At 60.6% G+C, this 15,271-nt stretch overlaps 1 protein-coding gene across 3 annotated transcripts in view; it reads right to left on the reverse strand.

The window, feature by feature from the left end:
• Nucleotides 1-314: 314 nt before the first annotated feature.
• The window catches only part of FOXP4 (forkhead box P4), a 51,374-nt gene continuing 36,417 nt past the window's right edge, over nt 315-15,271 (reverse strand). The window contains exons 4-17 of one of the 3 annotated variants that reach the window (XM_036869473.1): nt 14,745-14,867; nt 14,115-14,201; nt 12,401-12,548; nt 12,046-12,256; nt 11,675-11,779; nt 10,832-10,919; nt 9,684-9,767; nt 9,360-9,567; nt 9,203-9,279; nt 8,329-8,430; nt 4,768-4,889; nt 3,305-3,371; nt 2,738-2,907; nt 315-2,283 (exon numbers count right to left, since the gene is read on the reverse strand). In XM_036869473.1, coding sequence (XP_036725368.1) covers nt 2,136-2,283; nt 2,738-2,907; nt 3,305-3,371; nt 4,768-4,889; nt 8,329-8,430; nt 9,203-9,279; nt 9,360-9,567; nt 9,684-9,767; nt 10,832-10,919; nt 11,675-11,779; nt 12,046-12,256; nt 12,401-12,548; nt 14,115-14,201; nt 14,745-14,867 — 1,740 coding nt within the window. In that variant the 3' untranslated portion in view covers nt 315-2,135. Of the gene's footprint in view, nt 2,284-2,737; nt 2,908-3,189; nt 3,372-4,767; nt 4,890-8,328; nt 8,431-9,202; nt 9,280-9,359; nt 9,568-9,683; nt 9,768-10,831; nt 10,920-11,674; nt 11,780-12,045; nt 12,257-12,400; nt 12,549-14,114; nt 14,202-14,744; nt 14,868-15,271 lie in introns of all 3 variants that reach the window. The other 2 variants (XM_036869474.1, XR_005021898.1) reach the window with 2 other exon arrangements.

A 15,271-nucleotide genomic window follows, 5' to 3' on the forward strand; every position in this document is an offset into this window, starting at 1 on the left:
GAACCTGGATTTCAAACCCACGAATGAACCGGGGCAAGGAGCTGTGACTTTGGGAGAAAACAGGAGAACGATGGAGAGACCTGGTTTGAAATTTCCGAGAATGCTAAGATGACGGATGGAAAAGGGGGCCAGGAGGAGCAGAGAGGAGCCAGAGCCCTGGCTGGGATGAACGTGGAGGTGCTGGTGCGTGGGGTTCAAGCCCACTCCCGTCCTTGCAGGAAGTCCCCCTTCAGGAGCCCCCAGCTGTCCAGAGCCATCTTTGTGCTTTCACACCCCTGCCCTCCCTCCCCTTGCTGACACACGCAGGGCCCTGTGAATAGAGGACGTTTAATATTTCTGTGCTGGTCAAACAGAACACAGGTGGGGAGTACATAGGGGAGGGGGCGGAGGGCCCCCTGCCTCTTGGGAGGGGTGGATTGTGAAGGGGTGTATGTGGGGGGTTTCTTGGGAAATAGTCCAAGGAGTCTTCTCAGCAAAGGGGCCTGGCCTGGGGTGTCATAAGCATCAAATACACCCAGTCCTTGGCCTTAAGTTGGGGTCCCCCATAGGGGGTCTGTGGAGAGTCTCACTTTTTTTCCAGCTCCTTCGCTGGAATCCACACTCCCAGTGTGATGGGGGACTTGGTCCTGGAGAGAGGGGTCTGGAGAGCCCCCAGTAAGCAGCCCAGGGTTGGGAAGAGGGCTCCCGTGCCCACCACCCAAGGGGCCGAGAACCCCGCGGGGTGCCGAGGGCTGCCCATCTCCTCCCCTCTGCCTGCTTTCCTTCCCCCCGGGGTTGGGCAAGAGCAGAGGGGAGGTGAGCAGGGTCGCCAACCTCTACTGAGTCCCAGGGTCCTCAGGGTGGGGTGGAGGGAGGGTGGAGAGAGAGGGTCTTGGCCACCAACAGACACTGTAAACTTTGGTTTAAAACAATAACTTAAGTTGGGGAGGGCTTCCAGCCTGGGGCCGGGATGGGAAGCGGGATGAGCAGGGGGTACGGGAGGCGACAAAGGAAAAAGCCAACAAAAAGTTTTGGTTTTTGCTTCCGGCATAAGAAAGGTCTTTGGTCATCTGTGTAACTGGGGGGTGGGGGGACAGAGAAGGGGTGCTGAGGGCGGGTGAGGGAAGACTGCGGTGGGGGACCTGAAGGCTGGGGTGGGAGTGACCTGTCGGGTCACAGCAGCCACCGTATTCATCCCACCCGCCCCTCAAGCCTGGTGTCAGCCTGGCCTTTCCCTGGGACACAGGCAGATGCTTCCCGCAGTCCTGGCACCACCTGGGGCCCCAACTCCAGCCTCAAGGGTAGCTCGGCCGCCTTCAGCGGCTCTACCTCCACGAGTGCACCGGGCACAGGTCTCTGTGGACGAGGTGGGCACCGGGCCACTTCCTATGCTCCCTGGCCTGGGGGGCAGCACCCAGGAAATGGGGGTGGAGGCCCAGTTCGGCCTGGGGGGGGGACCCGGAACCAGGCAGCCCTGCTCCCACGGGACCCCCCGGGGCACTCCACTTGTTTCCCCCCCCCCTCACCAGCTGTGGCTCTTGATCGGGCACAGCTGAGGGACAAGTTTTTCCTGGGGCTGCTCTGAGACTTTAGCTGCCCCCAACCCAGGCCAGGGGTAGGAGCAGGGGTGGAGCTACTTCTTCACAGTAAGGACAAGAAGGTGGAAGGGCGCACAAATTAGGGAAACGGGGGCCTCTGGCCAGAGAGTACTGCCAGAGCAAGATGGGGGGGCCCTGGGTGTGAGAGGGTGGCTCAGCCCCGCCTGCGGGTCTCCATGGCACTGAGGGGCACTGAGGGGCCCTGCGGGGGCGAGCTGGTGGGGGAGGAGGGCCCTGCTGCTGCTGCTGGTGGTTGGGGGGCGGGGGAGGCGGGATTCGGATGTGGGCGGGGGAGTCTGAGGAGGGGTCTGGGCCCTCCGTGTCCTCTGCCGGTCCCAGACCAGGGGTTCTGTGTCCCCTCGGGGGCAGCCGGTCCCTGCCCCCCCACTCCGAGCGTCGTCGTAGGTCAGTCAGGTCACCTTGGGAGTTGCTGGCCCAGCCCCCCATCTCAGTCCTGGAAGTGCCTTGAGGTTGGGCGGGGCGAGGAGTCGGGGTAGGTGGGGCCTGGCTTCCGGGAGGGAGGGGTCTCACCCCTGCCCTGCCTGCCCCTAGAGGCCCTTAGGACAGTTCCTCTCCCGGCAGCTCCTCCTCCAGGTCCCTGTCTTCTGGAGGCCCCGAGGTGCTGGGGTTAGGGGGCCCCAGGGGGGGTCCCGGCCGCCTGTCTTCCTCCGCCTCAGCTGGCTCCTCTTTCACCTGCACCTGGTGGCTGTGACAGAAGGGATGATGTGGGCACCCTGGAGGTCCTCTCCTGCCGGCCCCAGCCCAAAATGCATCCAGGATCTGGGGGCACAGGGATGTGTCCAGAGATCGCCTCCCCAGGACCCCCTCATCTCTGAGCCGCTGGGGCCTGACGTCTCAGGTCTGGTTTCCCTTCAAAGGAAAGGAGGTCTTGGGATGGACAGAGATTGCCTTTGGTTGGGAAGGAGAGGGGAAGGGAGACGACAGAGGATGGAGAAGAGAGGGGAATAAAGAGGATACGGGGTGGGGGGAGGCGGGGCAGAGGGGAGCAATGAGAAGGAAGAGAGGGGCCACCTGCCCTGGGAAGAGAGCTGTGCTGGAGGCCACAAGATGGGGATCCCAGCTGCAGGGGGGGAAGATTCAGCCTTCCTGATGTTTGCGGGGGGCACGGCGGGGGGCTGGGGTCCATGGCATGGGCTCACCTGTACTGGGGTGGGGAGAGGCGAGGGGGGCTGCTGCTGCCGTTGCTGGGCAGCGGCTCCATGGGGGCGCCCACGTCGTCATGGCTGAGGGGCAGGAGGCTGCTGGCGGAGCCAGGGGTCAGCACGCCAGGGCTGTTGAGGAGGGGGAAGCTGCTCTCGGCCAGGGCAGCCTGGAGGGCACAGAGTTGGGGCCTGTCAGCGGGCTCCACCCAGCCAAGTGCTGTCCCTTCCCCAGCCCTAGAGAGCCTCCCGTGTGTCCACGGGCTGGCAGATCTCTGGCACCCCCTCCCAAGGCCAGAGCTCCGAAGCTGAGCTGCCTCCCAGCTTTCCTGAGAACCTGGGCCTGACTTCTTCCCTTCCCGGGAGACAGAGGACCCCCCACGCCCTGCCCCCGGCTGCCACCCCAGATCTGTAAGCCAGGGAAGGGGTCACCACTGGCTATGCCAACCTACCCGCTCTGTGCCCCGTCTCTGCCGGGGAGGGTGGGGGAATGTCTCTTCTGCAGACCAGTGTGCTGGAGGGAAAGTGAGGGGGTGGGAGGGCACTGGGCGGGGACCAGTCCACTACCTGGTAGCTGGCGTTAAGTGCTCCATAACTGAGGCCCGAAATCATGTTCTTCACCAGGGTGGGGCTCCTGGAGGAGACAGAAGGCAGCGTCTGCTTCATTCATTCGCTTATTCCTCACTCAGGCCTTGACCCTAACTGAGGGCCTGCTCTGTGCCAGGGACTGTCCCATTCATTATCCTGGGAGGCCCCATCTTATTCAATCCTCCCACTGACCTGGCACATCTGGGACCGAAAGCCCCCTTCACAGGTGAGCTGCCGGGGCTCCTAGGGGCCCTGGAATGTGCCCAGGGTCTCAGGGCTGAGGAGTAGGACCCAGATCCCTCCCAGTCTCTGTCTCCACGTCAGGTGGCCCAGTATTTTCTCTCCAGTCTAGATTTCCCGATGTCTGGCAAGGTCTGAGTGATAACCTCCATAGTCCCCTACTATAAAATCCACTTTCTTGCCACCCTGAATTTTGGGACATCCAATAAGCCGTGTGCTCAGCCTGTCCCCACATGCTCCACACCAAAGGCTTTTCTGCACAAAGAAGTGTCCAGGAGTTGGGTCAGGAAAAGCAATGGCTTAAGGCCATCCTTCCACAGTGAGTATCCCCAGTTTAGAGGGTGTCTCAGACAGCTTAAAGAACTGGCCCAAGGTCACACAGCTGGTGAGAAGCAGAGGTGTAATTCGAGCCCAGGTCTTCCGATTCCAAGTTGATAATGGGACATGAAGATTCCAAGCATTGTGACTGGCACATGGGGGCACTCAGAAGGGAATGGCTTTCCTTTTCGGGTCCCAACCCTGCCCCAGCACCCACAGCTGCCTGAGGGTAGAGGGGCTCTTGTCTGGGGTGAAGGAATCTTTGAGGGGCACAGGCACCCACAGAGAGCCATCTAACTTGCTTCAGAGGCCCAAGATGCGCAGGCAAGCCCACGTGGGGTGCTCGGAGTGGGGAGGTGGTGGCGCTGGAAGGGAAGCTGAAAGAGGAACCCTCCCCCAGGTTCCTCAGTTTCCACTGGAAGTGCTGCGTGGTAGAAGTCAGAGACCCAGCTCTGCCAGGAATCTGCTGTGTGACCACCCTCCAGCCCCTTGTCCTCTCTGGGCCTCCTCTCCCTGTAAAATGAAAAGGTGGGGCCTGGAGATCTCACAGACTGGCTCATCCTGCAATAAGATGGGGGAGAGTGGCCCTGGGGATGGCAGCTCCCTCACCAACAGCCACACTGGCTGCCATCTGCCCATGCCCCAGCTCCGGCCGGGGCTACTTTGGGCTTCTGCTTCTCTCTGGTGCCAGGTTCCCCTCAGCTCCTTCCCTCAGTCAGAAGCAGAAGGCAGAAATGTCCTCTTCCTAATCATCTGTCACTTCCAGATTCCAGGCTCTCCTGGGCTCCTTCGCCCCTTTTCTCCGACCCCCCAACCCCACAGTGGGAAGGATCCGGGGCAGAGAGGTACCCTGGAGAGGTATGGGGGGGTGTGGGCCCACGTACCCCGTCATCTTTGGTGGTCTCCGCTTCTGGTACTCCCGCTCGTCCACAGTCCACACGGCGCCCTTGACGTTCTCCACGCGCACGAAGCACTTGTGCAGGCTGAGGTTGTGTCGCACTGCATTCTGGGGGTGCAGTGACAAGAAGCAGACGCTCAGAGGTGGCCCCTCCTCCACTCGGGGGAGCACAGGCAGGAGGGTCCTCAAGTCCCACCTGGTCCCACCTTCCCCAGCAACAAGCAAGGGGAGGGCCGGGCAGGAGAAGATGCAGCCGGAGCTGAGGGAAGACCCCTCTCGGCCCTTGGAGCCAGCGGCTCCGGCATCCTCACCACCGCCAGCCCGTTGTATTGTCTGCTCCCTTCTCCCTGCCACGTTTTGGAAAACTCTGTCTACCAAGTGAATGATACCTCGTTAGCAATAATCTGTTTTCTCATCATCATTAGTCAGATGCATGTAGCTGTTAGGGCTTCTGAGCGGCACGAGACCACACTCAGGTCCTGGCACCTCAGTGAGCCTGGGACACCTTACCTCAGGTGCACACAGAGTTCCCATTAAGCCTTTAAAAGTTTTGGGAATAACTCAGGAAGCCTCACTGCAACCTTCCTTGACCACCTTGGAGCGTGGGAGCCTTGACTTTGGGCTGTGGCTCAGAACAGACGGCTTATTGAGAGCATGAGGTATACAGTAGAGGCCTAATACATACTTGCTAACATAAGGAAGCTGAGAGAAAGGAGAGCCTGGGTTTAGTGGCTGTACAGCAGGAAGAGGAGGGAAAAGTCACCTTGTCGGTCCCACCTCCTCCCAGCAGGATAACTTCAGGAATTGAGGTCATCCTGTTTGTAGGACACTTGGGTGGGGGCAGGGGTGCTTGGCCCAATCCGCCCCTCCCCCCTCCCGGGAACCTGGGCTAGGGCCCTGATCCACCCCACCACCGCCCGCCATGTGCCTCGCTCCTGTCCCCACGCTCTCCTCTCTCAACTTCACAGCCCCAAGCTGTCCCTGTCCCTGTTACCTGTCCCCCCTCAGCCTCCCGCACCTCATCTCCATCCTTGTCTCCTCTTTACATTTCTAAACGGGGAAGAAAGCAGGCTGGGCAGGCAGCCCATGCCCCTGGAGATCCCCTCTCCCTTTCTCCCTTCCAACTCTTGCCACTTGCAACTGGCCCGATTTCATTACCAATTTTAATTTGCCTCTAATTAAATCCTGTGTATTTTTCCGACTCGCTTGCTAATCCACGAGGGAGGCGGGCGGCTGGAGTGGAATCTCTTGGAGCGATAATTACAAAGGGCCTAATCACGCCGGGGCTCCTGCCTTGGAATAAATTTGCCCGCATTACGGGGCTCCGATCCTCCGCTTTGCAAATGAGAATGACCCCAATTTCCGAGGATGGCCTCACTGGGGCTTTTTCCCCTCATTTCGAAGCCTGATTCGTGATGAGAGACTAATTCGTTACGCTGAAACATTAACGGCAATTTAAGGGGTCTGGCAGGGGCTGCGTAAACAAAAGGACAGGCCCACAACATGGGCCCTGGGAGGGGACGGACACAGGGGGAGGGCTGGCGAGGACCATCAGCTTGGCAGATGGCAGCTCTGTCCCCGGATGAACGGCAGCTGGCCTGGCCCACGCCGGCTCCCAACCCTTCTGCCCTGGTCTGAAGTGGACAGCATCCCAGGGTGGGGGCCCAAGAGAGTAAAGGAGGAGGAAGGAAAGGAAGCTGAAATAGTTGAGGAGAAGAGGAGGGACCTCAATGGGCAGATAAACGGGTCGGAAGTGGGGGTGGAAAGGAAATAGAGCTGGGAGTAGACAGGGTGCATCTCCCAAGTGACGTGAATGGAAGCTTGACGGCAAAAAATCCTGAAGGTCAGAGTGGACCGCAAGCTGAGGTGGATTCTGCTGGGCCACAGGGAGGACGCAGGCAGTGCCCCCAGTGGCAGAAGCAGCAGCAGAGCACAGCTAAATGGGAAGGTCACTCAATGAGCTGGCTTCTTGCTGGGACCTAGACTAGGGGAGGGGAGATGGAGGTGAAGACCTGGGAGGGAGACACGCTGCTGAGATGACCAAGGCTGGGCCACCAGTCGAAGGTGGTATGAAGGCCCAAGGGGGCTGGGCTACAGGAGAGGTGGCTTCATGATGGTCATCGAGGGGTTTAAGAAAGTCACCTAAACCAGCTCCTTCTGACCTCAAGAAAGGAGAGAAGTAGAGATTGCAGAGGGTGATGCAGTTAAGAGAGAACAAGAAAGGAGGGTAGGTGGATGAGGGGCACTCTGCCCCCAAGGAGGAGGTTGTCTAGGGCAGTGAGGCTCCACATTGACTCCCCTAAAGGTAGAGGGTTAATATACAATATTAAAGTAAACATTACATAACAATTGTAATGATCCCTGAAGTTTGTATAGGACTCTCATCATTTACGAAACCTGGTATCCAAACTGGCCTGCAGGTTGGAGACTGAACCAGGTGGCTCCAAGAAGGCCCTGCTGGCTCAGAGAGAGGGCAGGACTGTGGTTGGCAGGAAATGACATCACTCGCAGCCAATCACAGCAGCTGTCCCAGCCTTGCAGCCTCTTTGCCAAGCTTTGGGAATTGGGCACGGGGATACAGAAGGTCACGGAGCAGTCTCTCCTGCTGCACTTAGCACAGAGAAGGCAGAGAAGGCTGGGCCCTGTACAGACCCCACCTTGTCCTGGTCACTGGTAGGGAGGGGGCCCTAGTGACACTTGTTGAAACCTGGTGGGATCGGGGAGGTAGGCTGTTTAACTGCAGCTTCTGCACTGGCCAGCAGAGGGACTCAAGAGCCAGGGATCCAACTCAGGTCCTGAGATGTGGGGGACTCCTTCCCGGGTGTCCATCCTTTCCCACAGGGCACTGACACTCCCTTCTCCTTCCCCTCACCCCCTCCCACCCTGCTGCACAGAACCTAATATTCTCACCCATCAGACAGACAGACTCATACCCCCCATGCTGGCTCTAGAAAAACAAATGGCTTAGTGTCCCAGCCCACAACTCTCGTGTCCCATTTTCCTAGGTTCCCTCCCTTGTCTGTTTCTGATCCCCCAGGAAAACTCTTATGGCTGAAGGTGTTAAAATGACTAATTGGATGAAGACAATAATTATCTTCCTGCTACTGATGGCAGAGCTGGGGAGAGTGTGAGCGTCTGTGTTTGTGCCCCAGGGCATTACAGTCCAGGGTCTCGGTCCACCCACATGCCCAGGCCTGCGAGCCCCCTCCCTCCACCCATCCTGGTCTTCAGAGCGTGCGCCTTTAGCCGAGGACTCTGAACCCTGAGGGTCTCCTGTGAATGTAACCCAGGCCTCCGACCAGGCTCAGGCACTACCGACTCCTGCAGGCCCTATTTCAGGGGGCTGGGGTTTTTGGGCCCATGGGGGGAGCGCTCCAGAGAAGTGGAGGTGGAGGTGGAGGGGCCACGGCCCAGCCTGGGGCCTGGTGGGGCCACTTCTATAGAACTGCCTCCCCGAGGGGACTGTTAGGCAGCCTTGGTCTCAAAGGGATCTGGAGATGTCCAAGGACGCCTGGGGCCCTGGCAAGGAGGAACGGGCATGCCTCACCTTCCAGGTGGCCGTGTTTCTCCGGAAATAGGCGAACATCCTGGTGAACCAGTTATAGATCTCATTCAGGGTCAGCTGCCTGTCGGGGGTTTCCAGGATGGCCTGTGGACAAGGAAGAAGCACAGGGACCCTCAGTCTGGGCCTGCAAGGGCCACAGGCCTGTGTGCTCTGCCCCAGCTCCCCTCAGCCTGGCCCCTAACTCATCTGAGAGCAGAGGAGACCCGCTGCGGAAGCATGTGGACAAGACTGGGGGTGCTCGATGGTCCCCTGAGAGGGGCAGGCTGGTTACAGCCCAGCCAGAGGCTAAAGGGAACACGAGCCTCGAGGGCCATGCACTTGTGCAAGGAGCACATGAATTTCTGCTGGAGGGAAAATGGCTCCAAGGGCCCCTGCCCTAGACTGGGAAAGAAAGCAGTATTCTTGGGAGAAAGAGGTCCGGGGGTGGGGGCTGTTTGGAATTTATCCTGGTTTTTGTAAAGGGCACCCTAAACATGAGATGGCGTGTGGATGTGTGTGTGTGTGCATCTGAGAGACAGAGAAAAGGAGACAGACTACAAGTGACCATAAGTCTATCAGAAAATCGTCTCATGGGAGTGTGCCTACGTGGAAATGAGGGTATGGATGCCACAGGGGGTGTAAGTAGCATCAACAGTGTGTGTGCTCCCACAGACAGGTCTGAGTGACCAGCAGGATGGCTCAGCCGAAGCCCATGTGAGGGGCCGTCTGGCTGAGAAGGAAAACGCAGGTGTGAGTGGGAGAGGACATGTGTGAGACGGAAAGTTACGTTCTCTGGTCCCAGGACCCTGAGGGAGGGGTGCAGACTGTGTGCCTCCCCCACCCCCCACCCCCACTCCGTCTACCTTCCCACGCTCACCTGGCGGATGAGGGAGGCGTAGGTGAAGGGGGGCCGGACGTCGGCGTTCTTGTAGAACTCGTGATTCTGCGCCAGCTCTGGGGGAGACAGGCAGAGGCTGAGATAGCCAGAAGGGGGGTCCAGCTTGGGGAAAGATGCCCCTCCCCACGGCCCTTACCTGAGGAGATGGGGGAGCAGAACTTGTCGCTGCTCCTCCGCCGCGCGGGCCCCCCACTGTGCAGGGAGGCAGAGCCGAGGCCAGGGGGCCGTAGCGGGGTGACAGGGGCAGCGGCCGAGGTGGGGGGGTGTACGAGACCATCTGGGAACGAGTCGGCTGCGGAGACGGTCACCTTGGAGAATGAGGAGGAGCCGGGGACTGGGTTCAGCTGTGAGCAACGGGGAGGATGCTGAGACCAGTGCCGTAAGGATGAGGGGTCGGGGTTGGGGGGGGGTAGCGGGGAGGCGGTTCTTGGAGGGCCGCAGGGAGGGGAGAGTCACTCACTGGCTGGCTGAAGGGCTTGGGCTCCGAGGGCCGCATGTGCAGATGGGCCATCATGGCCTGCAGCCGCTCGCTCTCCTTGGCGAGCTGTGGAGAGGTGGGAGGTGAGCAGGGGTTGTATCTGGTGGCGGGGAGGGGGCGGGGGGGGGCAGCCGGGCCCTCCTCCTCCTCCTCCACATACCAAGCCCCTGTCACCACCACGCGCCCCCACCCTTGGCAGCCCAGCTCCCTCCGTCCCTTGCTCCTGGAAGACCTCGGCTTTTCCCTGCCCCTCTGGCCCCTCACACCACAAAGCCAGGACTGGGGGCTGCCTGCTCCATGAAGCCCTCCCCGCTTCTCCAGACTGTGTGTCCCCAGCCTAGACCCCCACACAGCCGCTGCACTCTGGGGGGCCTTCTTCCCAACAGCACACGCCTTTCCTCCCCATCAAGACCAGAGGCTGTGGCTGAACAACACCCAAGTTCAGTGGCACTTGTGTGTGAGAGTGCCCTCACACACTGAATGGAGATGCAGGGATGGATGAATGATTCATTCACCCCTATTCATAAATTCAATAGATCTTTTACAACCACCCTCTCATGCAGGGAGCTCTGCTAGGTGCCAGAGGGAAATGGGTAAATATTGATTGGCTGCCTGATGGACTGTCCTGAGTAGCCTCCTGAGTATTCCGTGCTGTAGAGTGGAGACTCCGGAGCCAGACTGCCCTGGTTCCAATCCCAGCTCTGCCACCCACTGGCTGAGTGATCAGAGGCAAGTTACTTCACCTCTCTATGCCTCTGTTTTCTGTATCTGTAAACTGGGCATAATAATAGTACCTACCAACCATATAACATTGTTCAGAGGATCCCTTGAGTCACATAGGTATTTAGTACATAGCACAAGGTAAGGGCTCAGTATGTTAGCTATTTATACCATTTTTGTTGTTTGTATTAGTATGAGTCTCTTCAGGACCTCGCAGCAGAGAGACCCCCAACCCTGGTTTTCCCCTCAGAATCCGGCTGCCCTCACCTTACAACCATGGTAACGAGGACCTAGAAAGCATTAGATGACCCTTCCATGAGACCCCCTAAATCCCTCCTGGAAAGTCAGTGCTGCGGGTGAGGCAGGGGTGGGAGCCCCCCACGCCCCTCTCCCGCAGCCCGAGGCCACACCTGGATCTCCAGCTGCTGCACCACCTGCATCTGCACGCGGCACTGGGCTGTGCTCCGGTCGTCCAGGGCGTGCTCTGTGTTGAGGTGTCTTCCGGGGGAGGAGGGGGCGGAGAAGAGAAAGTTGGCCCTGGTTCTCCTGCTGTCACCACCCTCCCCATCCTACCCTCTAATCCTGCCCACAGCCTGGAAAGCAGACAGACCAAGAGATACAAAGAAGGGAAAGGGATGGGGAAAAAAACAAAAACAAAAACGGGGCAACGGAGGAAGCCGCCTTCTCGTCAGCCTCCTTTGATGTCTTTGCTAAAATCCCAGCTACAGAGATCTAACTGCAAATGAACTAATTAAGTAAACCTCTGACGAAGCGTGAAAACAATTTGTTTGACCCTGATGCTGCAAGGGTCTGGGAGACAGCGGAGTTAATCAGTCAGTGACAGAGCCTGGCATGGCTATGGCAGCTGGCCGCCTGCTGCCAGCCGCCTGTCCGCCAGGCCCGAAGGCCGTCACTAGGCTGTTGCTCTCCGGGGCTGGGGCTCGGGGAAGCCGGGGAGGGCGGTGGGGGAAGTCCTCTCCTTCTCCTCACACCCCCAACCTGCTGGGCTCAGCAGCCTGGGGTCGGGGTGGGGAGGCTGCTGGCTCAGGAAATACAGACCGCAGACGCGGTAGGAGTGACCGGGGAGTTGATGGGGGGCAGAGAAGGAATGAGGCCCCCCCTGGGGTGAGGATGGCAGGACAGCTGGTGCCTGAAGGCGCAAGAAGTGGCAAGCTAGGTGGCAGGCTGGGGGATGAGGGGCCCTGTTAGGGGAGGCAGGCTGGGGGGCAAAGGAGAGTGGGGCTGACACCTACTTGATGAACTGGCCCAGGTCTTCACACAGGGTCTCACAGCCTGGCCACTTGCACTCTCCGTGTCCGTAGAGGGGGTGGGAGCCGGGCGTCTCCTCGTGGGAGGAGCTGGGAGGGCAGGAGGGTGATGGTGGTCAGCGACCCTGAAGACCCCGGCAGCCCTCGGTCCTGCCCAGCCCCAGCTCCCCTACTAATGACGTTTCTGTCCCTAATACAGGTTCCCCAGACGTCAGGCACAGTTGTGCGTGCCCCGGGAGAGGCAAACCTGCCGGTCCCTGAGCTCCACAACCCCACCCCAGCCTCTACCAGCCCTCCGGGTCAAGGCCAGTCCCCGGGCAGGTATACAGCACCTCCTCCCAGCCGGAGCCCCATACCTGTCTCTCCGAGGTGTGAGCACAGTGGGCTGTCCGTTGGGCAGGGTGTGGTGGGAGAGGGGGGGTGAGACTTTGGGGGGGGCGGCGAACGAGGTAGCGGTGGTGGCCGTGCCGGTGAGGTCCAGCCCCTCCTGCTTGACGCTGTCCTCGGCGGGCTGCCCGGGGGCACCCTCGCCCTTCCACAGCTGGGGCAGGTCCGTCGGGCACACGGCTGCGATGGGAGGGAGAGAGAGGGGAGGCTGGCGGGGCCCCAGGAACGCATGGGGCCCCCACCTCACGCCCTGGAGCAGGGGCTGCCAGCCCTCGGGGACAGCGAGGGCGTGGGGCTGGGGCTGGCTGGGGGGTGGGCACTCACCTTGCGGGAGGGTCTGGAGGGGCCCCGAGGCTTGGCTGGGCTGCAGGCTGACCAGCCCCTGTCTCTGCAGGTTGAGCAGGTGCTGTTGCTGCAGCTGTTGCATTTGCAGGAGCTGTTGCTGGAAGGCCAGCTGCTTGTTCCCCAGGGCCTGGTGGGGGGCCCGAGGGGGCGGGCAGAGAGGGGTGCCATCAGCCTCAGGCGTGCCATCTGGCCCCCACCCTGCGGCCACCCCCTCCCAGGGCCTGTCGGCCCCCGGAGCTGTCGTGGTGGTGTCCGCAGCTGCAGCTTCCCTGCTCCCGGCCCAGCTTCCATAGGGCTGCATGCCTCCTCGCAGGAAACACGCACGCACACACGCACGCACGCACGCACGCGCGCAAACACACACGGCCAGACCTAGACACGCAGCACGACGCCCTCCCCGCTCCCGCCTCCCTCCTTCCGCTGCTTCGGCTGCTTCGGCTCCCGCACCACAGCTGTGCTCGCCTGGGGGGGGCGGGGGGCTCTCATCACAATGATGGATGAGCCTGTCAGACTCCAGGGGCCACTCCCGCCTGGCGGGCACCCTTCCCACATGCCCGGGGTGCCCCCCTTCCGCTCTGAGGAGGGGGCTTTCTCCCCTCCAGCTCCTCTCCTCTCTTGCTTCTTAGATACAGAGAATCAAGGCGTCTGACGGGACTTTAAAAGATCAGCATCGACAGGTCATCAGGACCCAGGCTAGGGAACAGTCGCATCGCTGCTGCCCAGGTGCCCGCCGCCTGCCCGCACTTGCTCACTCTGCTCTTAGTGGCTCCCTCTCTCCTGCTCTGGCCCCGCTCCCCCCGACCCCCCCCACCCCCAGATTCAGTACTTCACACAAGCACTGACGAGTCAGCCTGTCAGCAAGCCTTTTCTGAGCCCCAGGAGCCAAGCATGTCCTGGGCGCTCTGGAGGCAGGGATGGCTCGGCCCACCTGCCCTGGAGGTGGGGTGGTGGGCTGGCTATTCAGCCTAGAGACAATGCAGAGAAGGCAGCAAATGCGAGACCTCTGAGGGGGAGGCTGAGGGCAGGAGGGAATGACTGGGTGTCAGCAGGGCAGCCTCCTGGGAGGAGGCAACTCGAACTTGGCTGTGGTTTGGCCAGCAGGAGGGAAGTGCGTGTCCGGGACACGAGGTGGGGGGCACTGCAGGGCCTGGTATGGGAGCTCAGAAGGCACTGTGGCCCAGATGGGGCAGGGGGTGCAGGCTGGGGAGTTCTCTGGAGAGAGGCAGGGCAGGATGTTACAAGAAGCAACAGAGGTTGGGGCAGGGCTGAAGGGGGGGACTGAAAGATTCTCAGGACCAGGCTAGAGGGCTGAGGTGCTGGGTCACTAACAGACAAGCAGGCAGGAAGAGGGCATGACCGCGAGGCAGCCGGTCATGAGCGCGGACCATCCGACACTCACATACCTGGTCTACGCGTATGTGCTCAGATAACACAGGGCTCAGCCCTTCTGCTCTCCTAATCCAACAACACAAGGCGAGGAGGACTGAATGGGGTTGAGGGGAGGTGGTGGAATGTGGGCCTCCATCCCTCCATCCCATCCCCCAGCCTTTCCTGGTTTTTCTACTATCCCCACAAGGCCATCCTGTCCTGACCACTTTGGGACTCCCAGCCCCTGGCTAGGAGAGGGCTGGCACTGCAGGTGAGGGGTGGGGGTCCATTGAGGGGCACATCCGGCCCTGCCCGAGCCCCTTACCTCTTTGGGTTGCTGCTTCCCAGCCTGCTGTTGCGTGAGGAGTTGTAAGTGGAGTTGCTCTTGCTGCTTCTTGTAATATTCCTGCAGCTGGGGGTCGACAGCAGGGCGGGAGTGGGTTAGCGCAGGCGGGGGACTGCTGACCCCAAAGCAACGGCCAGCCCTCTCGTGACTGGGCTGCCGTGAAACAGATGGTCCAGCAGGGAGATGTCTGCTCTGAGAGAGGCTCTCCCAGAGCAGAGCCCCAGAGCAGAGCCTGGACGGAGAGGGAACGGAGAGGGGAGCGGGGAGCCTCCCCGCACAGCGCCGAGCCCTCCCCTCCCTTGGTGGGTGAGGATGAAGTGCCAGGATGTTCTTTGTCCTTCCCTGGGGTTTGGAGATACAGGTGGGGCGCTGTGAGGGCGTATGGGGGTGTGTGGGAGTCTGCTGTGGGAGAGGCCTGACCTCTGACCCCTCCCCAGCTGTCCTGGAGGAATGCAGGTCAGTCCGGCCTGAGCAGTCTCTCTGGTTTCTGCCACTGCTTTGGCCTTTGGTGATGTTGGTAGTAAACAGGGTGGGAGCAGGGGAGGCCAGTGCCTGGAACACCTCGCCCTCCTCTCCCTGCCCTTCCAGCGGCCCCGGGGCCAGACTCACCTGCTGCAGCATGAGCGCCTGCTGCTGCTGGAGCAAGGCCTGCAGCTGTGGGGGCGACAGGATCTGCTGCATCTGCTGGGGGGTGAGCATCTGCGGCGACATCATGGCCACCGACACGGGCACCTGTGAGATTCGGCCCCGTCAGCCCCTCACCTCTGCCCCACCCCGGGGAGGGTCCGCGCCCAAGCCCCTGCCCACAGCAGGGCAGAGAGGCTCCGCAGTGAGCTGCCTGGGTTCACATTCTGGCTCTGCCACCTGCTAGCTGTGCATCTCTGGACAAGTGACTCACCTCCCTTGTTCTTGGTTTTCTTGTCTCTGAAATGGAAGTAGCGATAGTGCCTGCCTCTTAAGGTCATCACGAGGGCTAATGAGTTAATACTTAGAACAGAGCCTGCAGACGGTTGGACATTATTGCAGGATGTGCTGTCTTTGGTGCAGGAAGATTAGACCCCAGCGACCCTGGTTAGTAGAATCCATGCTTTGCAGGGTTTCTCCCCCAGTGATGGGGAGGGGCAGCACCTAGCCAC

The sequence above is a fragment of the Balaenoptera musculus genome, chromosome 11 (genome assembly GCF_009873245.2).
Source record: "Balaenoptera musculus isolate JJ_BM4_2016_0621 chromosome 11, mBalMus1.pri.v3, whole genome shotgun sequence".
NCBI lineage: Eukaryota > Metazoa > Chordata > Mammalia > Artiodactyla > Balaenopteridae > Balaenoptera > Balaenoptera musculus.